A 24,991-nucleotide genomic window follows, 5' to 3' on the forward strand; every position below is an offset into this window, starting at 1 on the left:
TATTCCCTTTTCCCATATTATTTCAGTCAATATAACTACACTAGAAGGAAATTTATCAATCTGGGCGCTTTTCCGCTCGCTGACGGACGCAGGCCAGCAGCATGCCATCTGCAGTGGAATGCAGCTAAAGCCACTTGATATCCTCCCATGAAGCGGGCACCTGGAACCAGAGGTACAGTTTCAGCTGGCAGAATCAACAGAACCAAATTCACCCAGCTGTTCCCAGAGCATCCAATCACATTTGCAAATGAAGCAGCACTCCTCTCTGCAGAAGCGAGCTGCTCTCCGAGAGCAGTGCTGCCCCGTGCTGGGAGGCTGGTTTGCATTCCAGGCAGACACCTCTGCTGCTTCCAGGCACAGCGTGCAGGCTCATACCATCTATTTTCAAGTCTTATTCAAATCCAGAACTCTGTAGAGTTGCTTCTCTCCTTCCTGTTTAGAAAAAGGCTGCATGAATGATATTTGTCAGCCTGTACGGCTCCCGATTTCCCTTCAGAGAGAGGATTTTTGAAAGCTGCTGTAAGCAGCAAGCCAGGATCAGAGTGCTATCTTACTTCCACGTGCATATGAAGTAGGGGTCTGCTGACAAGCAAGATTGCAGAAGTTTTCACTCTATTTGCTCTGCAACAAGAGGCAGTTTACATCCTGCTCCTAGTGAAGTGAATGAGTGGTTTATACATGGATTTAAGCCAGCATGAAACAATCGAGAACACAACGTTGAATGTTATACACAAAAACAAAAACTGCGACATTCGGAGGAATGTACACTACAGGATCCTTCCAAGCATTACATGGAGACAGCTAAGGAGAAGACCAGCACATTTCTCCTTGTGCACTTTCTTACCTTTGCTCTCCCCCACCAAACTCAACCTCCCAAACAAGCAAAGCTGCAGTAACGTACGGCAAGAACCACAAACAGAAACTGCAGCCCCATATCCTCTCAAAAAGCAGCTTCGGGCCAAGACGTTCAGCTGTTGTGGTCGGGTCACAGAGGGACACAGCGTTCTGCGGTTCCCTGTGAGCCGTCTTTGCACAGCCAGCACCGCAGTGGTGCAAGAGAGCGGCCAGGAGCTGCTGCTCCTCTCCAAGCTCCTGCTGAACATCTGCAGGGGCCTGACACGTCCCCAGACCCAGCCCTTTGCATGGCTCTGACACACACACTCAGTATGTAAGAACTACAGAGATACATCAGCCTGGGATGGTACAGCACTCCTGCTCTGTCCCCTTACCCCACCAGAGCATCCTTCCATTTTAGACCATAATGGAAAGGCCACTGAAATGGAGGCCGGTGGAACAACAGCACTGCTACAGAGCACCTTCCAAATGCAACGTGCGCTGATTTTTTTTTCACGATCAGCAATAGTTACAATACCCAGACTGCAACGCCTGAAACACAACCAAGTGACTTGAGGCTGGTTCTTAGGTGGAGCAGCTAGAGAGGCTCTGCTACCAACCATTGTTTCTCCTCTGTAGGGCTGGTTCAGCTCTTTATGCAGCAGCTGCTGAGCTTGCCTATTTTTATATCTGAAGCCTTCACGCAGTTTGCCTGTCAGAACATCGCAATTCAGCTGCCAGTACCAGAAGTGGGGCAGAGGATTTTGACGGGGGCAGGGGGCCAGGCATCTCATGGCAGGAACTGCTTCAACAGGCATCCCAAGGGAAGGTGTCCTCCCCTGTCAATGATGGGTCTCAGACACCCACTGGCATGCTTCAGGTCAGAATACTAAAACCAAAGTGATCAAACCAGCAAAGCAAAACCACCACTGAAGACTACAGCATGTTTTGGGTTTTTTTTACTCAAGGCAGCCTGAATTCATATGCAAAGTTTCATCTGAAGATATAAGTATCTTCTTTATTTCATCCTTCACTTACTGGCTAATACAATACTACAGTGTCAGGATCCACAAAAAAAGTAGAATGGAGTAAGAAGTGCTTTATGTTTTGGCAGAAGTATGTTGGATCAACACAGACTCTGTTATAAAGGACGCAAATCAGTATTTTCCCGCACACAACCCCTGAGCATGCTGCAGCACAGTTACACTGTCCAAAGGAACTTTCCAATAGGAACAGTGCTCCAATACTTCTACTAATGCAGATTTTGACCCTAGCATAGCCATAAAGCGCACATGTCCTCATCTCCCCCGCCATGTTTGAGGTCAACTGTGTAAAAGGACTTTCGTACCTTATTTAACAACATCTCGGCTGTGCAAGTCTACAGTACCACAGGCTGTATACGGCAGGTAAAAGGAGAACACAAGCAGAGCGTGCACGTAAAATCTAGAGGACTTTTGCTTTCCCTCAAGTGCTCCTATGTATACACAATCCTTTATGGATTTCCCAAAGCAGGCTCAGTTGTTTTCTGCACTGAAAATGGGCATGATCGCTTAATACTTAGGAGTAAGAACATATTTATAGCACCAGGAAGCTGCTCTGCAAACATTTGAATAAGCAATACTTTGCCCCTGAAGCAGATGTGTTGTAGTGAAGTGAAATCTAACAACAAATAGCAGGTCCCTGTGAGCATACCATGATTTGGCTAAACATCCTGAAAGCCTGACTTAAAATTACTGTTCTTTGGCTTCAGATAAAAAGATCAAAGACTTGGGATTCAAAATAAGCCTTGTTTCTATACTCACACGGTTTCTACTGAACAACTGACACATAGTAATGTGTTACTTCATGATAATTTGTTATGTCAAAAATCTAAATAAAGAAAACCATAATGTTGTTCTGTTAGGAGCTGTAAGCAGTGTGAAGACATAAAAAAAACTCTCTGGAATTTTAGGAGGCCAAAAGAAAAGATCTCATAAATACAGCAGCCCTGCCTATGCCAAACCAAAGATACTTTTGGAAAGAAGGCATGATGGCAACACGACAAAGGCATTCAGTTTGAGAGGTGATCCAGCTCCTTAGCTCTAGGAACACAGTAAGTGACGTTACCCCACCCCTACAAGCTTAAGGCATTAGGTAACCTGAAGTCCACAGTGAACTGTCAGCTACGTTGTCAAAAACAACTGCTACAAACCCCCTGTCTGCTGAGGTGCAGCACAAAGATGTTCTCTCTCCTCTGGCCTGGAAGGTAAGAAGATGGCTTCCTATTAAAGTAACTCCAAATAACAGGTTGCCAAAAGACACTCTGTTAACCTGACTGGCTGGGCCAGCCGTGAGCATGGTGGAGGCCCCTCCATCTGCCAGGGCAGAAGCTTCAGCCTGAGGGCAGAAGACGATGATGGAATCTCCGTTAGCAGAGGGCTTCTCAGCCATCCAAACAACACTTCCCTTGTGTTTTTTTCTGTAGGATGAGACAGAATTACCACAGAATAAAAGCATTTGCAGCTTTGGGCACTTTTAGGACTTGGAGAGACAGTACGTTAAAGCAAAGCTATGGCCAGGCTGCTGAAGCAAGGACATTCTTGCTGCTTGTCCTCTCCAGACCCAGCATGGCACAGCAGAGCACAGCCAAGGAAACCCTCTACAGAGCTTCATCCAGGTTAGAGAAGTTCTGTTGCTTCAAAGGCAACTACAGTATAAAGCATGGAGCAAACATAAAGGACTTCCATATTCCTGGAAGGAACCTGCAATCTCACACGCCAACCTCTGCACAGCTCAGGTAGTGGAGACAGGATTTCGTACAGTGTTCTCAGAGAATCTGCTGTTCCTTGGTTGATAGGAAGACCTACCTCATCTGTGGGAGGTTTTGGTAATATGCCCATGAGCCCTGTGTACAAGATTCTCAGTTTCCTCCAAGGAAAGATGCAGATGTAGTTCATCCATACTAAAGAGTAAACACCTCATACCACAAGAAAATACTAAAAGACACAGGGCTTTCTCTGTATCTGTGCTTACACAGCGAGTCCTGCAACTGCGGTGAGAACAGGCAATACTGCGCTGCCTGACAGCAAGCAAGGTGAGCCAAAAGCCTGCGGCCCATGCAGCTGGGAAAACTGGCAAAGACTGATATCAATGACCACGCACTAATTCCAACTAAGTGCTTTTTTTAGTCCTTGCCAGGCTATTCTGGCTACAAACAAGAATCAATTGCTTCATGTGGACCAGCGCTGAAGGTATTTCCCCAGATTCTGAAAGCTGAGCCCTCCAGATGGAGGAACTCTGCTGATGAGCAGGTCATCTGGTCGTGCCTCAGGAGGAAGCTCCGTGTGTGCTACAGCATCTTGTGAGCTCAGGGACAACCGCTTCGGCTCTCAGCAAGTGCCCAAGATCCATATGCCCTTGTTCATGGCTGATGCAGTTGAGCAGGCCACACAACCTTCACTGTGCAAAGCCCTAAACACAGCAAGAGGAGGTTATTTGTCCTCTGGTTCATTAGCACCAGCCTTGACGGTGAGCCACGCTGTTTTCTGCACCATTAGCGCAACAGGCAAGATGCACCAACTACAGCGAGGGAGCCAAGACTCAGCTCCATGTGGGCTAGACAAACGCAGAGCTGTGCTTGCTACCACAGGAACTTTAAGGGAAAGGAGATCTCACTGCTTTGGGATGCCCTCCAGGCACAGAAAATGGAGAATTTGACCTCAATATGGCAAGGCGTACTTCAGCACTGCATCTCCTCAAAAGGGTCAGACAGAAGAGGGTCAGCAAACCCAAATCTCCCAATTTTTGAAGTGCTGCACTAATTTAGAGGGTACATAAAGGGGCTGGAGTACACTTCACTGCTCCCTCTGCCTGCAATCCAGCTCACCTGGTCCCTCCAGGTCCACTTCACAAAGCTCCTCTCTGCACATGCTGCTCTCCATCTCTGTTAGCATGTCCATCCTCCACCACCTCAGTAAGAACTCCTCTCGGTCCCCCAGAGTGAGCCAGAAAAGCTTCATGGGTTGTCAGCGATTTCTCAGGCTCACTTTCCCTGAACAGCCCCTCCTCACTGCTGGTATTAATGCTAACACAAATCCTTGTTGGAAAACGCATATTCTGAGCTTGTCCCACTGCAGTCTGCATCCAGGAGAACAATCTGAACAGAAGGCTCACAGTACGCTTTGTGTTTGCACTTATTACTAAGGCATCACTGCAGCATCTTTTAAGGGTGAACGACTCATCACAAGCAGCCCTTTAAGATAAAGATAGTTCCATAGGCCCCCTTCTCCAGGGCACACATGTGTGTTCAGCAAAGAGTTCTGCGCACATCAGACACTCAAGATGGTCTGTCAGACTTTGCTTATGTTGGGCATTAATCAGGAAAACAGAAATAAAGCTTGATGATAACCAGGCAGGAGATAAGTTTAAAATACGACCAAAATAAAAACCAGGACAAGCTGTGTTCATGTTGGATTCCTCGAAGGTCAAAAGGTATTGGTTTCAAGCCGCTGGCAGTCAGCACCGACGCAAGCGCACAGAGAGTGGCAGGAGATGACAGGCACCCTGCCACGAGCAGCCCAGTGCCGTCACACGCTGCACTGGCAGCTCCACAGAGGAAGGCCCACATGAAAGCCTTGACCCCAGTGAGATAAGGACCCTCAGATGTGACAGAGGGGCCTCACAAGCCGTGACTGACAGCCCCCTTCTCAGAGAGCAGCTGACAAGCCGTCAGTGCCAGGATCTACCCAAGCTGCAGTGCATCCACCGTGTGAAGAGGCACCGGGAGATGTCACAGACTAAAGCAGCTTTAAGAAGATTCCACTATCACCTCAGGCTTTATTCTTTGTAATGCTTAATTGAACAGACATCACCAAACATACTTGAAAAGGTAAGCTGAAAGAGAAGGCAACAATCTAACACAGTTATTTCTGCCAAGGCTTACACGTTACCTTGGAAGAAGCCCGCTTTCCCCCCACAAACGGATTTGATACTTTCAGTCTAAACATCAATTCAAAAATCTAACCAGTGAAAATGACACATTAATTTTGCATAATGTTATAAAGTCTGATTTTGATATTTTATTATTGTCTGTAAATATCTGCCTTTTTGATTTAAATAGAACTACTATGCCATTTCAGTCTGGGCTTGAGAAAAAATAATCTAAAGAATAAACAGTTTGAATGCATACCAAAATCACAGCAGGTATATTAAGAACAGTGTTCCATGCTCAGCACAACCTTCAGTGACAATACACTTCCCTTTGCACATACACAGTACATAAAAAGAAAGAGCTTTATAAAGAAGTCGAGCTGCTTTTTTTCCAAGAAATGTCAACCATATGTTTTCCCCAAAAGAGAAGAGTCTTGTGAAAGATTATGCAGTGGAATAATCAGGTTGAAGCTGCTGAGACAAGCTTTATGATAAGCGTTATCTTTTCGTGAAACTGATTTGAACCTCACTTATTTTGAGTTAATTGTGTGTTATTTGTTATGGCTGTTATTGTTCTCCAACAGCTGCAGGCATTCTTCTCTCCAACACACTCAACATGAATACTCATGATTAATGTTATTTTTACCATTTCTGAACAGCACTCAACAATACATAAACCACTCACACAGGCTTAGCACGCACTCTTTGAGCCAAGGGTAGCATGCACCCTTCTGAGGCAGGCTTAGCACACCCTCCTCTAAGCCCAGTTGCCATTGTGGCACTGAACGGACACAGCAATGCAGCCCCTGGGCCCAGGTGTATCCCAGAGACACTGGTAATCCAGCAAGTTTGCCTTTAATTCTTACGAATATTTACACACACACCCCACCCTAAAAGCACTATTTAGCCCATGACTGACCTCTTGTTTCAAACAGACTTAGCTTTTCAGAAGTTAATACTAATTCAATTTCATACACTTCTCTACAGGATGACCTAATGTGAAAAGCTGGATTAAATTTACTAAAGCTTCTAGTTACCCAATTTCAAGAAGTTGTTTTCACAATTCAGGAAGCTTTTATTGTCCTAAACGTATCCATCTTGCGTAACAAGGATCAGAAAGCTGCTTAAATTAGCAGCTGCATTTGCGGCCTCAGGACATAATGCAAAACAAAGTCTTTGGAATATCCACGTAACCTAGATTGATGCTAGACTGCTTAATTACTGATGTTGACTGGACAGGGTTAAACAACTGCTTTAAATAGCTCACAAAATATGAGCTAATTTTAATTTAATTCTTTCCCTCTCCACAACTGCCAGAAAAACTTCTTAAACAAACAAAAAAACAACAAAAAGAACTTTGCAGCTGAGGAGACAGACTAAAAGAAAACACAGCTTTTAGAGAGATGGCAGAAAACTGCAACCCTCCTAATAACACGTGACTGCCAACAGAACCTAGAGCTCCTGGGCATAACTTCAGGCACTGTGTCTCATCCTGAGTAGCCTTTGAAACGGGGAATGGGAAGGAGACAACAACAGTTCTCTAATGATGGCAGTGAGTCCTACTACATACACAAGAAAAGGCTTACAAAGAGATTCCCAGTTCAAGTTGATTTATTACTGAAAAGTGACGTGTTTCAGAAAAAAACCCTCACAAATCACATCAGCACAAGCAAAAAAAAGAGTGTGTTGCAATTACTGGGTTGCAGTCAGTGTCGGGTGGCTGATGACAGCCATGCTGTACTATGCTTAGGAAAGAGGAAAGGAAGCAAGAAAGATGGACTGTGCCCTTTAAACCCTGCTCATTGGGCCAGACCAGACTTTGTGACAGGAGGGTGTTCTTTAGTTCAAAGGTTCACAAGAAGGTTGTGAAATCTCCTTTGACAGCTTCCAGAAACAAGAATATACTTGAGAAATATGCAACTGCCCCAGTTTCTCTCCTACTAAACACGTAGGACGCGTTTACATAATGTATTGACACCAGGAATCCCAACTGCTTCACGTGCAGCCCATATTGGTAATAAGAAAAAGCACTGATGGAGGTTGAAGCCTTTGCTTTCCTAGGTTTTAAAAAAAATAAATAAACATACCAGTTTCCAGGTATTTCCTACTAGTATTATCTAAACCACTCCCCAGGACTCACCCTGCATTTGCTACCATCGCACATCTTTGTTCCAGTATAACTTTCTCACAGAGCAGTCTCGTAAAATACTTTTCTTCAGAATCCTATACATACTGACCAGAAGTACAGCAACACTTCATTCTCTGAATGAGGAAGAGCATCCAGACCCAGTATGTGGGTATCTGTTCATCAAACTTACTTTTTTTAACCTGTCTTCATATCTAAGAAGGGTAACAGGTTCATGTTACTGAAGGAGAAATGTTAGGATGCAACAGGTTTCCTGAGGACACTATTTGTGCAGGACACATTCCACAGTAAGACTATCTCAGAAAGAGGATGTAGAACAATACAAAAAGATTTAATAATAATTTTAAAAACCTACTGGGAATTAACCTGGTGTCCCATGTCAGTATTTGCTTTACTCTTGATGGCTATTAGAACAGCCTTCTTGGTTGTACTGCTGCTCTTCCATCTATCTAGAGGCCCTAGGACTCATGTTTTACCTCTGAAGTAGCAGCAGCCATCAGTTTCAAAGACAAGAGGACAAACTACAAAACAGTAGGCATTTTCATTAGAAAATACCTGCAATTATGGCATCAAAGACTTTAACCAAACTGCCTAAGTGAGTGTCAGTGTGAAAAATACCCTTTTATAAGCTTGAAACCAGAAGCACTGGAAAAGCCTTCTCACCTGAACTGTAATCTTTCAGCCGCAAGTCCTTCACAGGTGTCCCATCAGGCCCTCGGAAAGCGTTGAGAATCTACAGGAAAATCAAGATCCACTTCAGTCTCCAAAACAAAATCTCAGAAAGTGAAGCACTTGCTCAGGTACCTTTCTCTTTCCCCAAAACTTCTTTTCTTTCTAGATTAACACTGTTACAAACTGACAGGTTTTCCCCATCAAGTTCCCACCATACCTGAGAACTGCTAATTGAGCTTGGGCAGTATTTTTGAGTTTTCTTTAAATAAGCGAACACCAGACAGTTACTGTCTTTAAGCAAATCAAGGGGCATGGGCTGCATGTTCTAATTCTTATCATCCTCCGACGGAAGAGGTTTCTGCCAGGAGTTCTCTAGATTCAAGCCTCAGCAGCTCCGATCATCGCAGCTAACCCTCGAGAAAACTGTTGCATGTAGGCGTTCTCATGTCTGCAACTGCCGCTAAAAAAAAATTCTAATTCAATGTGGAAACTTTTTGAAAGGGAGCCTCTTTCACCTTCCAGCCTAGATTTTTTTTACTAAAATCATCAAGCAGTAGACATGTTCTCCATATTTCTAAGATCTCATTTAAGCAATTTCGGGTAACTAGGAATGAATAAGTACACTCAGACGCTGCACGTCTGAGTCCAAAACATAATAACAAAGTAACAATATTTGGTATATATAAAGCGATGCTGGAAATAAGGCATGTTAAAAGGAGTCTGGAGTGAGGGCTTTTAACCACCAACACCAACACCCTAGACGTGACTGCAGAAAAACTTGTCACTTCCAGACTCCCCAAAACCCAGAATCATCAGATAAAAAATAACATTGCAATGACTTCTAAATCTGGATTTTCCCTGGGGAACATGACAGACCATCTGAAGTACATTAACAAGGCTTAAAAATGGTACATTTAGAAACACTTGACAGAAGTTTTGAAAATCTTGCAACGAATTTTGGATGTAAAACATCTGACTTACATCATCCTTTGTGGCAGTTTCAGGCACTCCTCCGAGTCGAATGAGCTTGCTTGGCTTCACATATTTGGGACAGGTCCGGTAATCTTGGTCCTTGAGTTCACACAATCAAGATGGTTTTTACAAGTGAGAGATGCTAGTTCACATATGCTAATGGTAACAAAGTAAAGCAGGGTATCATTCAAAGGCAAAGGCCCATAAGCAGATTGGCTCAGATCTTTAACCCCAGCACTGCTTAAGACTCAGAGAGCTCTGGAGAACCAGCATTAGTAGTTTCAGATGCTCACTGAGCTGTAAAATGAGATCTAGATCCAGGCAAATGACCCCTCTCTGCTTTCCAGCAGTGGGAGATTCAAATTCATTAGTAGTTATTAACTAAGTTGTTACTATTACCTTCAGATTTCAAAGTTAACTCTGAAGGAAAACAAAACACGCATGAGAACAGCTGTACTGGTCTACACAGGTTCACTCAAGCCAGTAACTTCTCTCTGGTAGTGCTCACGGTACTAGTGCTCCTGGAGATGTCCAGAAGAAAATAAGATAGTAAGATCTTCTATATCCTACTTCCCCCCCCCCACTCCCTCTGCCTGGGCATTTTCAACTTGGGGACTTTCTGAACCAAAACTAGTTTTATGTATTTAGCAATACTCAATTGCTAAACTGCACTTCTCCTCAGAAGAATATATTTCTGAGATAGAAAATGTGCCCATTAAAACAACCTGGAGCATGAGGAAGGTGAATTAGGACAGAGATGAAGTGATGGGATATGAATGGAAGACTCCTTCTCAGCTCCTTCAATTTTTTGGCCAACATACATTTAAAAGAAACATCAACTGACAAAACCACCTACCTGAAGGTTCTTATAGGGCCTAGAATCTTTGCTGGGTTTTCCTTCTGAAAAGGACTTGCCATGTTCATAATCAAAAATCTGATGCCCTGGCAGCCGGTGATCCACATCGCGATACTCGATGTTTCGGTAGTCGGTGTCTTGCCTTCCGAGGAAATCCAAGTCACCTTCACCCTTTAACCCAAGATCAGAATCGGATCCTTGCTGCTCCCCCCCAGAAAGCTGCTGCTGCTGCTGCTGTTGCTGCTTGTTAGCAAAGTTCTGAGGTTGCTCCTCTTGGTCCTGAAGAGCAGGAAGAGGTCCACAGCTATTCTGGAAATTGTGTGAAGCATCGTCTTCAAGACCCAATCCGAGGGATTCCTCTTCTCTGGCTGGTGCTTCTGAATGTTGAAATTCCCCTTTTTGGCTACCAAAGGGAGTTCTATCTAGACCAAGTGCAGACTCCTCTCTCTTGCTGGTGCTTAAACCAGAGCCCTCTCTTTCTGCTAAAGGTACAGTAGATTGGTTGTGCCTAAAATCTACAAGGTTTTGTTCCACAGGAGGCATTTCCCTATCTGAAAAGTCCATACGAGGAGCCACATCTCTGCTCCTAAAATCCTGATCAGACCGAGACCTGTGCCTATTTCTGAAGTCTGACGATGGTGCATTTCTGTTTCTGAAGTCCAAATCAGAGGTGCCCACACCCCTGAAGTCCAAATCAGGTACGTCCCTATTTTTGAAGTCTGAATAGGAATGCTCTCTGCCCCTGTAGTCTAACTCAGACACATCTCTTGCCCTGAAGTCCGCATGAGGTCCATCTCGACCTCTAAAGTCTAGATCAAAAGACCCCCTTCCCCTGAAGTCTGATGTTTCATCTCTGCCCCTGTAATCCATATTATGTGCTTCTCTATCCCTGTAGTTCATACGGAACGTCTCTCTGTTCCTGTAGTCCATGGAAGGAACATCCCCACCCCTGAACTCCATAGGCGGCCCTTCTCTCTCCCAGTAGTCTCCAGAGTACATATCCCTGCCCCTATACTCAGAAGAGGGGGGCTCCCTTCCTCTGAACTCCATCTGGGACTCATCTCTGCCCTGGAAGTCGGGTGGTGGGAAATCTCTGCCCCTGAAATCATGGTGCCCCTCCCCACCTCTGAAGTCACTACGTGGTCCATCTCTAGCTCCAAAGCTGAAAGAAGATTCCTCTCTGTTGGCAAACTGAGGATTGAGGAGGCCTGTGAATGCCTGGATATCAAAAGGAAGTGATTCTCTGCCAGAGAAGTTGCCAGAGTGTCTTTCTTGAGCAAGACTATCAAGGGAAGGAGGATATTCCCTGTTCCACCCGGGAGCAAACCTTTCTTCTTGGCTCCCACTGTAGAAATAAAGACAGTATTATTCATAACGTGCTTAGAGTCTCAAATCTACACAGCAGCACATTCTTCTCTAAACTTTTATAGAGTTGTGTAACAGTCTAAGATCCGCAGAAGATATTGATGTTTGGCAGTTTAAGATGAGGCAGCATACGACAGATGTGAGAAAGTAAACTTGGGTGCTCCCATTTCAGCACAATTTCCAGAAGCACTCAACAGGGAATACCTGCAATATTAATGGGTTAATGATGGCAGCAATCCACATAGTCCTGCACTGCACACAGCTCTGCAGCTGTGCCAGGTTCCAGCAGCCGGTGTGTGTGTGTGTGTTCATTAGCATCACCAGCACACACTTGTGAGGAACCACTTGAGCTTAAGCTCTCCAGGCAGTATTAAACAGCTAACTTATCACACCATCCTGAGGCACACAAAAGCAGAGATTACCAAATATGCTTTACTAACATACTGCAGAGACTCACTGATGCTTCCTTGTGCTGGAGTCTAGACTGGCAAAAGGCTGCGAGCTGCCAGTTCAGGCTTTGTGGGTGCCCCACAGGAATATGCCAACAATCAACAGTCAAGATGACTCTGCGCTTGTGCCTCCAGACCGGCTGTCTGACACCAAGTTTACAAAACTATAGCTCTGAGCTCTCCTGATATCTGCCTAAGACCACTCAGGAAGAGGCTTTTTCTCAAAACAGTTTCTCAAAATCCAGTGAGATTTTCTTTGAGATGGAGCTACTTGCTGTTTCATCTAAGCAAGGCTCCAATACATTTAAAAAAAATAGAATAATAAAACATCAATACATTTTAAAATAACACTGAATGCTACCCAAATCAGTGGACATTCCTTAGCAACTACAGCAAGTCATGTTCTTCTTCAAGTTTCACTACAGAATCACCAACAGAATGTAAGGTGACATTTGCATGGTTAACCAAACCATATACAGATTTCCTAAGCTACACTCCTCTGTTTCACCACCATATAGAACAGTAATTAAAACTTGAATCAAGGTTAGAATTTCCCACCTAATACAGTAAAGAATGATGCAAATAAAATCCACTTAAAAATTAGTATAACAGCACTACTGATACAATCACAAAACACAATCACTCATCAATACCATTAAGACATGTTCTGGAGGAAACTGTTTTCCATAGCTCAAATGTTATCAGCTTTCTCAACAACTGGACAATTATTTTAAGTATTCTTATTGCAGAACTCTAAGGTATACCATGAGTAAGCACCTTTACCATGTTAATATTCAAATAACTGAGGTGGACACATGAGCAAAGGGTGAAAGAATTATGCACAGCATAAGGAAAATCCTAGCTCTTGGTGCCTCCATTGGGTTTTGGTTTGTTTTTTATTTTTCATACCAAGAGCCCTCTTCCAAATACACGGCCTACTAACAACCAGAAGAATCTAAACTATGAAAAATATCATGTTGTGCAGGTCCAGTTGCATATGACTCTTTAAAACAGTTCTAGTGACATTCAAAAATGTCTTATGAAGGTTATATGGTCTACTTAGCCTCATGGAGAGAATTAAACTCTTAAAAATTTTCATAAAATCCTGTGTGCAATGAAAGTGCCAGTATTCCTGAAGTTAAGGCAAGCACCACAGTTGAAGAGAATCAACATCACACTATTAGGTGCTTCTCTTCTAGGTCTTAACAGCACATAGCACCAAAACCCATATGGCATCTCATCACCTCGGCTTACAACAGCTCCACTGGAAAAGGTGGTGTGGAGAAACAGAAATATTAAAACCAGCTGTTGTTAAAAAAAAAAAGAAAAAAGGGAAAAGAAAAAAAAACTTCACAGAAATGCAGAACACTACACTGTCACTTAACTTGTCTATTCTTTGGCAATCACACCAAGCTCCACAACTATCTCAGAGCTTTTACCAAAGTAGTCTGCTGACAGGAGGCTGTGCAGAAACATCGACAAACAGAAAGTTCCCACAGCTTATTGTATTTAAGAATGTTGCTGAAAAAAACTATACATTCAAATGCTTACCGAAAAGACCCCATTCTGTTGCCTTGTCGATGGTCTCCCCACATTTTGATCTTGTCTGGTAGGCTTCCAGAAATGCCTAATTCACTCTAAGAACACCAAGACAGCACGATCTGTTGAATAAATAACATGGCAATAAGCCACAAGGCAAAGAACACATATGTAAGAAAAACACCACTGGTTAGAAGAGGTGTGCATAACATCTGATCAGGGTCCACAAATATACAAGACCACAGGCACAAACAAATTTAATTGCTGCGTTTCTCCACATTCAAATTTGCAAGTGTCAACTTCTGAAATCAAACTGTCAATATGGGGGGCAAACAATTTGATATCTGCTTTGATTAACATAAAGCTTCCCAACACACTGTGCTGTCTGACACTATTCGGAGTGCAGACAGAAATGTGAGAACACCACAATCTATAAACAACAAAGACCATTGCTGAACAACAGTTCGCAATTAATGTTTAATCCAAACTATCTTTGCCAAAAGCTCTTTGCTGGGCAAGGAAACAATCACTCCTATTGGTCTGCTATGGTTACTCTGCCCTCAAAAGTCTACAGATAACAGAGCAGGCTTTGCCAATAAATCACTACAGGCACTGTCCCCCACCACTGCCCTCACCAAGCTGAGCGCCTCAGGTAACATTTGCCTCAATAGACACATAAAATTCCATCCACTTCCTCCCATTAGCGAGGAAGGTGCAGATTTCCTGTCGATTGCCGAAGCCAGGACTTGAAATGGGAAGTACTTCCATCTTTCCCCCCTCCTGCCCCCACCCGCCCCCCCCCCAAAAAAAAGACTGCAGCAGAACTAGGGCACAATGAGGCAGGTACCAACCTGCAGGTCTCAAATGTGCCCTGGCTAACCTGGTTGCAGTGGTTCAGGAGGGCAGCGGAGACACCAGACCAAGGTCGGGAGATCTTGCTACACAGCAGCTCAAAAGCAGGATTAAACTCACCGCAGCTGATCGGTGGAACAGGAGACAGTACAGTCACCACCAAGCCTGGCTAGAGTAGCTAATCTCGAAGAATAGCACGCAAGATCCTTTTTCTTCTGCTTCCAAAGATCAGTGCTGCCATACGGGCAGCAAGTCAACCGAGCAGGTTATGACATACACCAGGAAGTGACTCCACGGGTCACAGAATCATAGAGTCATAGAATCATAGAATTGTTTGAACTGGAAGGGACCTTCCAAGCTCATCCAGTCCAACGCCTGCCATGAGCAGGGCCATCTTGACCCACCTCAGGTTGCTCAGAGCCCCATCCAGCCTGGCCTGGGATGTCTCCAGGGATGGGGCACCCACCACCTCTCTGGGCAACCTGGGCCAGTATTATATCACCCTCATTGTAAACAATTTCTTCCTCATGTCCAGCCTCAATCTCCTCTCTTTTAGTTTAAAACTATCGCTCCTTGTCCCATTGTTACAGGCCCTGCTAAAAAAGTCTGCCCCCATCTTTCTTATAGGCCCATTTTAAGCACTGAAAAGTGCAATAACATCTCCCTGGAGCCTTCTCTTCTCAAGGCTGAACACCCCAACTCTCTCAACCTGTCCTCCCAGCAGAGCTGTTCCAGCCTCCGATCATTTCTGTAGCTTCTCTGGCCCTTCTCCAACAGGTCCATGTCTGTCCTGTGCTGAGGACCCCAGAGCTGGATGCAGCTGCAGGGAGGTCTCACCAGAGTGGAGCAGAGCAGCAGAATCACCTCACTCCACCTGCTGCCCACGCTCCTTGTGATGCAGCCCAAGATACAACTGCCCTTCTGGGCTGCATGCACACATGCCAGCTCATGTCCAATCTCTCATCTTCTTGTACCCCCAAGTCCTTCTCCGCAGCCTGGATTGATATACTGGGGGTTTCCCTGACCGAGGTTCGAGACCTTGCACTTGGCCTTGTTGAACCTCATGAGGTTCACATGACTCCACTTCTCGAGCTTGTACAGGTCCCTCAGGATGGCATCTTGTCCCTCAGGTGTGTTAACTGCACCACTCAGCTATGTGTCACCTGCAAACTTGCTGAGGGTGCACTCAATCCCACTGTCTATGTCATTGATGAAGATGTTAAACAGTGTCGGTATGGACCCCTGAGGGACACCACTTGTCACTGGTGTCCATCCAGACATTGAGCCATTGACCATTACTCTCTGGATGTGACCATCCAGCCAGTTCCTCATCCACCAAACAGTCCACCCATCAAATCCGTACCTCTCCAACTCAGAGAGAAGTATGTTGTGGGGGACTGTCCTGCACCAGCCAGTGCTCATGAGGAGGTTGGGGACAGTAAGGTCTGTTAGAGTGCTGGTGAGTGTGAGGGCTGATGAAGGCAAGCAGTACAACAACCTGCTCATTCACTTGCCATAGGGACATTTCTAAAGAAACAGGTTACCAGCTACTCAAGCCCAAGGGCCCTGGTCTGCTCACGTTTTACACGATTCTCAATGCAGCAAGAACGTCCATAGTTCCAAAGATTTCCTCCATAAGGAGTAGCATTTTTTTGGGCTTTCTCAGAGGTGAATCTGAGAGAACTGACACTGCACTCTCCACAGAGAGGACAGGTGAGCAGAGATGGTTACAGCAGTCACCATTACAGGTGGCTGGCATCAGCCAATCCTTTTATCTATGATCTTTTGCAGCCTGAAGACATCTAGAGCAGTGTTTCTTGGTGTTTCTTGTTCTTCCTTTTTTGATTTCTTCCCCCACTCAAGTTCTCATCAAGTCAACAAGCTTACCTATGCTTAAAAAAAAAAAAAAAAAAAAAAAAATCCCTTGCCAGCTGGGAATTGTTTGAACATAATATTCAAATTATCAGACAGGGAAAAAAATACCGTTGGACTGAAATGAGGCCTGGCGTAGATCAGCTGAGCTGTGCAGCCACATCCATGAGGATGAGGTCACAGTTCAATAACACGGGCAGCAGCACTGGCTCCCACAGTCCCTGTTCAGCCGATATGATTTCCACCCTCTGCTCTGCCTCTGGCAAGGCATAATGTGTTAGTTGTGCCAGCTTGTGCTTTTTTGGGTCTGCAACATGGACAACCCCCCGAAAAGAGTTATATTTAACACAGGTTATTTCAGCGATACAGTTTACTACACAGCCCCACAAAGCAGGGTAATAGCAAACTGCTGGACGAGGACGGAAACTTCTTGGACTGGCTTCCACCAACGCCAAGACCTCCCACACATAACACCCTGCCACAACCACTCCAAAAGGCGCACACTGTGCCCAGAGACCATCAGGATTCACCCTGCTGCTGCTGCAGGCAGGTGCAGTTGGCTCAGTTCCCACCTCTCTGCTCACAAGCAGACACCAGGAGACAGGTCAGCGTGAGTAAAGCTGTTTGCCAAAGACACACTAAGAGAGCCTGGGGCCAGGCCAACAGCAAAGTATGGCAAAAATCCACCCTCGGGTGTGAGGAACTGCACCAATTAGTCTTGCCACAGTTCAAGTCACAACCACACATCTGAGGGAGATGGCACATAGGACGTTTCAACCACAGAACATACAACATGGTCCAGCTACTCACAGAGCCCAGATTTAGCGTTCTTTTAAGACAATAATTAGCTGTTAACAATTATACTGAATATTCAGGAGGGCTGAAAAGCATCTTGAAAGTATGGCATTTTATTTCCTTCCTCTCCCAGCTGGCTGTTTCCTGGTAACAAAGCCTTGGCTCCAGTGAAGAGACAGAAGGTGTCTCCAAGGAGGGGAAGCTCTTTGGTGGCCTTCGTCTCCCCAGTCACCAGTGGTCCCAAAGCTCTCCCAGCAGACAGGAGAGTCTGATGCAGATCCAGATGCTCCCTGGCAGTTACACCCTGACAGCAGACTTTTCTGCATCTCTTATTTCAATTTACATCTTACTACGGTTGAGTAACAGCATTGTACATCAGAAGCACGCAACTGAGCCAGACTAGGAAGCTGGCCTTCTTAAGGAATAATTAAAGATTTCTGGCAAGGGGCAGAGGGAGGAATGCCAGCACAGACCTCCAGCACCTCCTCACTGACTTACACCCAACTTTGCACCTTGTTTTCCAAATCTGCGGGGAGACAGGATAAACTACTGACTGATTAGGCAAGGTGAAGTTTCAAAGAGATGCTATTTCCAGAAAAATACCCTGATACTTACAATTCCTCTTCAAACATATTTTGCCAAGGCTGCCAGACTTGGTATTTATAGACCAAGAGGAAATCAAACACAGAACTACAGACAAGACTACGCTCAATGAACAGAGGAAATAATTTGCTGTGGAACAACTGGCGGTGCTCAGTAAAGTTTTTGTAAGGCTAAAGAAAGGAAAAAGCCTCTGTGAAATGCAAATATTGCAAGACATAAACATGTCACTGAAGTTCGACAGTGAAAGGAGAGAGAACCACTTCGGCTCTCCTGGGTATCAGGCTGGAGGTTTTCACTTAAAGGGGTATGTGTGCTTTTCAGCTGAATTATACTTTTAAAAAGATGTATTGGAAACAATTAGGTGAATTTCTAACACACACCCCCCCCCCCCCCATTACTATCCTGACCTTGCCTGTCCCAAAGGACTTCACGAGCACATTCTCAACTCTCACACCACCAACACCCTGCTGGGACAGGGAAGGGGATTCAGCAGGATTTCCAAAATAATACCACACCAGCAACAACACCAAACTCTTGTGGTGCCAGTTGTTTTAAAAAACAAAACAGGAGAGCTCACCGTTATTGCTCCCAGCAGTTCACAACCACAAAGTAACCAAGCCACGTCCTGCCTCCATCTGAGCCTTTATTTACAGTTCAAAATGCCATTCAGCCCCTCTTGGGGGTTACTGTCAGCTAATCAATCTCCAGCAACAACCCCCGTCACCTTCCTCTGCCTCCCAGTGTGAACCTGGACCACTTTTCATCCACCCCTTTTAAAAACACAAGTGTCCTGGGACACTTTTCACAGAAATGCATATAATATGGTATGAAAGATGCCCTAATTTTGACCAGGGCCTCACAATAACAGAGAGATACCCAGAAGCACCACAACCACTAACAATGGCACAAATGGCAGGTCCAGCGTTAGGCACGGCTGTGGGGACACCCCGGGGTACCCCCGGACCGGGCTGCCCGAGTCCGCACGCAGCCGCGGGGTCACGCCGGGGCACGGAGCCGGGACCTGCTACCGCAGCCGAGGCAGCCCCAGCTCGGACTGACCCCCGGCACGGGGAACCCCAAAGAGACGCCCCCCGATCCTGAGGAACCCCGCTGGGGGAACCCCCGCCTCCTCTATCCCAGGCGGCCCCGAGAAGGGCCCACCCCCCGCTCCTCTATCGCGGACATCACCACGGTGACACTCCCACCCCGGGAGACCCTCAGGAGACGCCCCGCCTCTCTCCCCTCTGGCGGCGGGATCCCCCTTTGCCCCAGCGGACACCGCCGAGCCCCTGCTTCCCTATCCCAGGCGGCCTTACTGAGGACTCTGCTCCGCCTCTGCACCCCAGGAGACGCCCCCGCTCCGCTCCCGCACCCCAGGACGCCCCCCGCTCCGCCGCCTCACGCCAGGCCCCGCACCCGCGCGCCCCTCCCCCGGCCAAGCCCGCGAACCCCGCCCAGTTCCGCCACACCGGGCGGCCCCTAAACTCCCCGCCCACCGCGACCACCACAGCCGCCGCTCCCCCGGTGGGCCCAGGCCGCCCCTCACCTCCGCCGCCGTCGCAGCCGCGGCCTCCGCGCCAGGCCCAGCGCACCCACAGCGAGACACCGGAACTTCCGCCCCCCCCTGCGCCCCCGCGGGGCACTCTGGGAAGCAGAGTCCCGCCCCGCCGCACTAGCACTAGCACTACCACTCCCGCCATGCCCCGCGCGGCAGGGCTGTGGGCGGACTCCATCTCCCAGCATGCTCCGCGCGGCTGGAGCGGCCTGCCGGGAGTTGTAGTCGCGAAGGGGCGGGGCAGCGGCCGCGGGAAGTGCGTCCTGCCTACAGCTCCCATGATGCCGCGGGGCCCGTGCCCGACGTTGTGGCGGTGGGGCCAGGCCCGGGCAGGCCGCGGGGGCGGATCCCGTCGCGCCGGTGCCGCGATGCCGGGGGTGCCGCGGCGGAAGGTGGTTGCCCGCCGCCGGTGTCGTTCCCCCCGCCTCGTCTAGGCCGTGCTGGAGGCTGCCGGGCGGCCTCCGCCGCAGCTGCGCCCGCCGCGCTGCCCGCCCGGGCCTCCGGTGCCGACGGGAGGAGCCGCGCAGGTCGGTCCCGGTGCGAGGGAGTGCGGGTTGTCCCGGGCCTGGCACTTCCCCAGAGCACCGGAGCGGTGGCACTTCCCCAGAGCACCGGAGCGGTGGCGCTCCGGGCGGGAGGGGGGCCGGGGCAGGCCCCGCACTGTGCCGCGGGGGTCGCGGGGAGACCCTGTCCCGCGGGGGCAGCGGCGCGGCCGGAGGGGTCGGGGCCCTGACCTGCAGCCCAGCGTCCTCCGGGGCTGCCGGGGGGCTGCAGGCTTTTGGGGGTGCGTCCAGCCCACCAGGTGCGGCGTTCCCGGCTGGGGCGGGGGGTGTCACAGCCAAGCCGGGGCTCTCCGGCCCGCCCGATGTCGCGCTCTGGGGGGCTCCGGCAGCGAGGCAGCGCGGGGTCCCGGCCCGGCCGCCTTCCCGCGCTGCTGTGTGCGTGTGTGCGCTGCGGGGCCGGTGTCCCCGCGGGGCAGGGAGAAGGCGCGGGCCGGAGGCACGGGCGGGTGTGCCCCAGGGCTGCCCGGGGTCAGGGGCTTGAGAGGGCATCGTGCGCCCGGGGAGCTGTGCCACCTGAGCGGCTGCGGCCTCGGGAGCAGCGTCACCAGCCTGAGCTCATCTCGGCCACCTAATCCAGGCCAAGGAGTGCCATAAAACCCGCCCTGTGCAAATAAGAGGCCTCTGGGATCGAGCAGGGCCGGCTCCCTTCCCCCTCGCTGCCAGGAGGGAGCCTGAGCGGCTTTCCCAGCACTCAGGGGAAATTGGGGCCAAGCCTGGATGAAGGTGCTGGGGCTGGGGAGCTGGAAGGAGCCGGGGCCACAGGAGGAAGGAAATCCTGCTGGATTAGAGTGACTTTCCTGACATCTCAACAGAGCTCAGTGCTGCCTGCTGAGCCAGCAGGAGTGGGCCGAGGGTGCTGGTGAGGCCCCACTTGAGAGTGGAGCGTTTCGGGGCCTGTTTTGTGGGTGAGAGCGCAGAGGGGTGACGCTGTGGGTGACACGCAGGTCCTGCCCTGAGGAATGGCTGCAGATGTCCAGAAGAAGAAAAGCTGGGAAGTGCCCAACGGGTCCCTGGCTCCAGGAGATGGGCAGCATGCGGAGCGGTCCGAGAGCCCCACGCCGGGGCTGGCACAGGGGACAGAGCCAGGTACGGGGCAGAGCTCGACGTGGGTGTGAAACCAGTTCTTGTCGTGCAGGATGGGCCCTCCACAGCCCCACAGGCAGGGGGAGATGGGCCCCCTGGCAACTCCCCACCAGCAAAACCTGCACCCCTGGGTGCCGTGGGATGGGGAGGGGAGGCCAGCACCCTCCCTGCAACCCCCTGTCGCTTTTGTGTCGTCTGTCCGCTCGCTGCCTCAGCGTGGGGGACAAGCAGACAGACACTTCATGGTCCATTGTCTGCAGGGGCAGGCCAAGAGGGAGCCATGTTCGTGCACACCCGTTCCTATGAGGACTTGACAAGTCCCGAGGACGGGGCGGCCACAGTGCGGAGCCCAGAGGAGGGGCGGGGGGAGCCAGCCGAGCCCAGCAGCATGGAGCAGATCAGCAAGGACTTCAGCGAGCTGAGCACGCAGCTGACGGGCATGGCCCTTGACCTGGAGGAGGAGATGAGGCCGAGCAAGGAGGGGAAGCTGGAGCCGTCCCCGCAGACCACCCGCCGCGACTCGGTACTGTCCAGCAAGGAGGAGGAAGACGTGACCATGGATGCCTGGCGCATGCACAGGAAGCACGTCTTTGTGCTGAGCGAGGCGGGCAAGCCCGTGTACTCTCGCTATGGCTCTGAGGAGGCCCTCTCCAGCACCATGGGCGTCATGATGGCCCTGGTGTCCTTCCTGGAGGCCGAGAAAAATGCCATCCGGTCCATCCATGCAGGTACCACCCTGGGGGGGAGTGGGACAGGGGGTTGTCACAGGTTCTGCTGTGCATCTGGCACCGTGGGCACCATGGCCACTGTGGGCACCGTGGGCCACATTAGCTGTCCTCAGGGGCAAATTGGTTACTGGGGTGAGGAGGGGAGGGGGGGGCGCTGCAGCCTGGCTCCCTCTTGCAGCCCTGGGTAGCCAGGCTTAGCTGTCTGTCCCCGGCCCCCTGGGGACTCCCTCCTGAGCAGATGGCTACAAGGTGGTCTTTGTGCGGAGGAGCCCTCTGGTGCTGGTGGCAGTGGCACGGACTCGGCAGTCGGAGCAGGAGATCGCCCACGAGCTACTCTACATCTACTACCAGATCCTGAGCCTGCTCACCTGGACCCAGCTCAACCACATCTTCCAGCAGAAGCAGAACTACGACCTGCGCAGGCTCCTGGCCGGCTCAGAGCGCATCACCGACAACCTGCTGGACCTTATGGCCCATGACCCCAGCTTCCTCATGGGCGCTGTGCGCTGCCTGCCCCTGGCAGCCAGTGTCCGGGATGCTGTCAGCACCAGCCTCCAGCAGGCCAAGGCCAAGAGCCTGGTCTTCTCCATCCTCCTGTCAGGGAACCAGCTGGTGTCTCTTGTGAGGAAGAAGGATCAGTTTCTCCACCCCATTGACCTCCACCTGCTCTTCAACCTCATCAGCTCTTCTTCCTCCTTCCGGGAGGGTGAAGCCTGGACTCCCATTTGCCTCCCCAAGTTCAACTCCAGCGGCTTCTTCCATGCCCACATCTCCTACCTGGAGCAGGATATGGACCTGTGCCTCCTACTGGTCTCCACCGACCGCGAGGACTTCTTCACCGTCTCCGACTGTAAGCGGCGCTTCCAGGAGCGCCTGCGGCGGCGGGGGGTGCACCATGCTCTGCAGGATGCCCTGCGTACCCCATTCTACAGCGTCGCCCAGGTGGGCATCCCTGACCTCCGGCACTTCATCTACAAGTCCAAGAGCTCTGGACTCTTCACCAGGTGAGGCCCTAGGGGAAGCCTTGGGAGTGTGGGACAAGTCTTCTCCATGAACGTCCTTCTCCAGGGGGTAACATGGTGCTGTGTTCCTGCAGCCCCGAGATTGAGGCACCCTACGTGCGGGAGGAGGAGAAGGAAAGGCTCCTGGGGCTCTACCAGTACCTTCACAGCCGGGCTCACAACTCTTCACGGCCCCTGAAGAACATCTACTTCACGGGCCCCAGGGAGAACCTCCTGGCGTGGGTAAGGGCTGTGTGCAGGATGTCGGTGAGCCCAGCTTCTCCAGTCCTGCATGGTGGAGTGAGGGGGTGGTGACACAACACACCATCAGCTCCATGGTCCCTATGGTTACCCCAGCCCATGTGTGGTCCTTTGGGGGTCAGCCTGTCACTGTGTACCTCTGTGCCAGGGAGGGAGGGGCAAGGACAGCAGCTGGGACCGGTGAGCTCTGTCACTGTGGGCTCTGCCATGTGCTGCTGTGAACTCCCTCATGCCATGGAGAAAACCCACTGTGGGTGCAAACCATGGGGTTTGGTCATCCCATTTCTGAGCAAATGAGGTGCCACCCTTATAGGGCACCCTGCTGCCACCCCGTGTCCCTGCACCGGAACCCCTGTGCCTGCTCCCCGTTCCTGTCAGGGGAAGATGCAGAGCCAACCCCAAGTGAGGCACAGACATGTGCCCAGCAGGTAGCCTGTTTTTTCACGCAGGTAACCAGCGCCTTTGAGCTCTACATATGCTACAGTCCCCTGGGGACCAAGGCCGGCGCCATCAGTGCTGTCAACAAGCTCATGAAGTGGATCCGCAAGGAGGAAGACAGACTCTTCATCCTCACACCCCAGACATACTGACAGACGTTGCCCAGGGCATGGTGCCAGCCAGGGGAGCCCCTGCGGTGCCGGGGTGCCTGTCCCTCGGGAAAGCTTGGGCCATGAGTCCAGGGGAGAGGGCATGGTGGGACCCCGGAGCTTGGGGAAACCCACCCATGGGACTGTCCAACCTGGGTGTTAGAGCCAGAGCGCACAGCTGCTTGAGGAAGGGGTGAGCAGGACTTTCTCTCATCCGCAGGCAATGCCCCCTTCTGGGGGGGCTGCTCTTCCTCTGTGGCCCCTGGCCCCATTCCTCCTTATGGATGTCCTGGAGCAGGGCTCCTGGTGCCTCGGGTTGCTGGAGGGCAGCTGAGCCCCTGGGCCTGGCACCCTCCTCTCTGCTCTCCTGGGGCTGTGGTGAGGGTGGGTGTCCCTGGGGAAATGTGGCAGCACTCAGGGGACCCCTATGCTGCTGTCCCTGCAGGTGGTGGGTGATACCAGCCAAGTGGGGGACAGGGCTGGCCCAGAGACTGCACTGCTCCTCTCCCTGCCCTGGGGGAGCCAGAACCCCAAGTGCCAGGCAGCCCCTGGCAGTCCCACAGCTGTCCCCAGCAGGTTCCATTCCCTTGGCATCTGTGTGAGCCTGGACCCTTCCCACTATGACCTGGGGACACTGGCAGGCAGGGTGGCAGGTCAGCCTGCCCTGGCCAGGGCAGCAGCATCCTGCTTCCTCCCCCAAAAGCACAGAGCAGCCCCAGAGAGGCTTGGAGTACCAGGGTGCTCACCGTGGTGCTTGTGGGCTCAGTGCTAGCTCCCGGGCAGTGGACCCTACAGGGTCAGCTCAAGCACTGCCCCCTGGACAGCCCCCCGGCATGGGGTGCTGGTGAACCCCAGCCCGAGGAGGGTCTTCCCCTTGATGCAGGGGCACCTGCCCCCAAACCCAGCCCCTTGAGCCAGCTGTGCTGAGCTTGCTGCATGGGGGCCACCTCCTCACCAGCCGTCCTCAGGCACCGGTGTGGGGCTGAGCACCCATGAATGCTGCTGCACACCAGGCATGGCCTGACCCCGTCTTTTGGGGCTGTCTGATCGGTGCTGGGATGGGTGTTCAAGGAGGGGCAAAGCCACCAGGGTGGCACCGAGACACCGAGGGAGATGGGAAGGACCCGTCAGGGCTAGTGCAGGGCCTATTCTCCTGTATTTATGCTCCTGCCAGAGTGTAATTGCTTGTCTTTGCTCATAAACATTATCTGGACCCTAAGCCAAGTCTTTGTCACATTCATGATTGTGTGCTGGGGGCGGGGGTGTACAAATGGCCACGCTGGTAGGGAAGTTTGGTCCAAGTTTGGATACAGTGCAGTCCAGCCCTGGGGACCCGCTGGATGCCGGGAA

The 24,991-nt window shown here is 50.3% G+C and overlaps 2 protein-coding genes across 3 annotated transcripts in view; one reads left to right on the forward strand and one right to left on the reverse strand.

The window, feature by feature from the left end:
- The window catches only part of RBM6 (RNA binding motif protein 6), a 56,018-nt gene extending 36,522 nt beyond the window's left edge, over positions 1 to 19,496 (reverse strand). For both annotated transcript variants that reach the window (XM_080350363.1, XM_080350362.1), the window contains exons 1-5: positions 19,410 to 19,496; positions 13,754 to 13,863; positions 10,389 to 11,733; positions 9,542 to 9,631; positions 8,552 to 8,621 (exon numbers count right to left, since the gene is read on the reverse strand). In XM_080350363.1, the coding sequence (XP_080206489.1) occupies positions 8,552 to 8,621; positions 9,542 to 9,631; positions 10,389 to 11,733; positions 13,754 to 13,797 (1,549 nt within the window). In that variant the 5' untranslated portion in view covers positions 13,798 to 13,863; positions 19,410 to 19,496. The remainder of the gene's footprint in view (positions 1 to 8,551; positions 8,622 to 9,541; positions 9,632 to 10,388; positions 11,734 to 13,753; positions 13,864 to 19,409) is intronic.
- A 234-nt stretch (positions 19,497 to 19,730) lies between these two features.
- On the forward strand, positions 19,731 to 24,851 carry MON1A (MON1 homolog A, secretory trafficking associated). The gene is made up of 6 exons (XM_080350489.1): positions 19,731 to 19,945; positions 20,926 to 21,067; positions 21,325 to 21,792; positions 22,031 to 22,796; positions 22,889 to 23,036; positions 23,504 to 24,851. The coding sequence occupies exons 2-6, from the start codon at positions 20,941 to 20,943 to the stop codon at positions 23,642 to 23,644; spliced, it is 1,650 nt and encodes a 549-aa protein (XP_080206615.1). The 5' UTR covers positions 19,731 to 19,945; positions 20,926 to 20,940; the 3' UTR covers positions 23,645 to 24,851.
- Positions 24,852 to 24,991: the final 140 nt, after the last annotated feature.

The sequence above is a fragment of the Nesoenas mayeri genome (genome assembly GCF_963082525.1).
Source record: "Nesoenas mayeri genome assembly, chromosome: 10".
NCBI classification, from domain to species: domain Eukaryota; kingdom Metazoa; phylum Chordata; class Aves; order Columbiformes; family Columbidae; genus Nesoenas; species Nesoenas mayeri.

Excerpts from the sequence above, each read along its gene's own strand:
- MON1A (XM_080350489.1), top strand. The coding sequence starts at position 20,941 with ATGGCTGCAGATGTCCAGAAGAAGAAAAGCTGGGAAGTGCCCAACGGG. Across the intron at positions 21,793-22,030 it reads CATCCGGTCCATCCATGCAG|ATGGCTACAAGGTGGTCTTT; the intron begins GTACCACCCTGG and ends CCTCCTGAGCAG. Across the intron at positions 23,037-23,503 it reads GGGAGAACCTCCTGGCGTGG|GTAACCAGCGCCTTTGAGCT; the intron begins GTAAGGGCTGTG and ends TTTTTCACGCAG.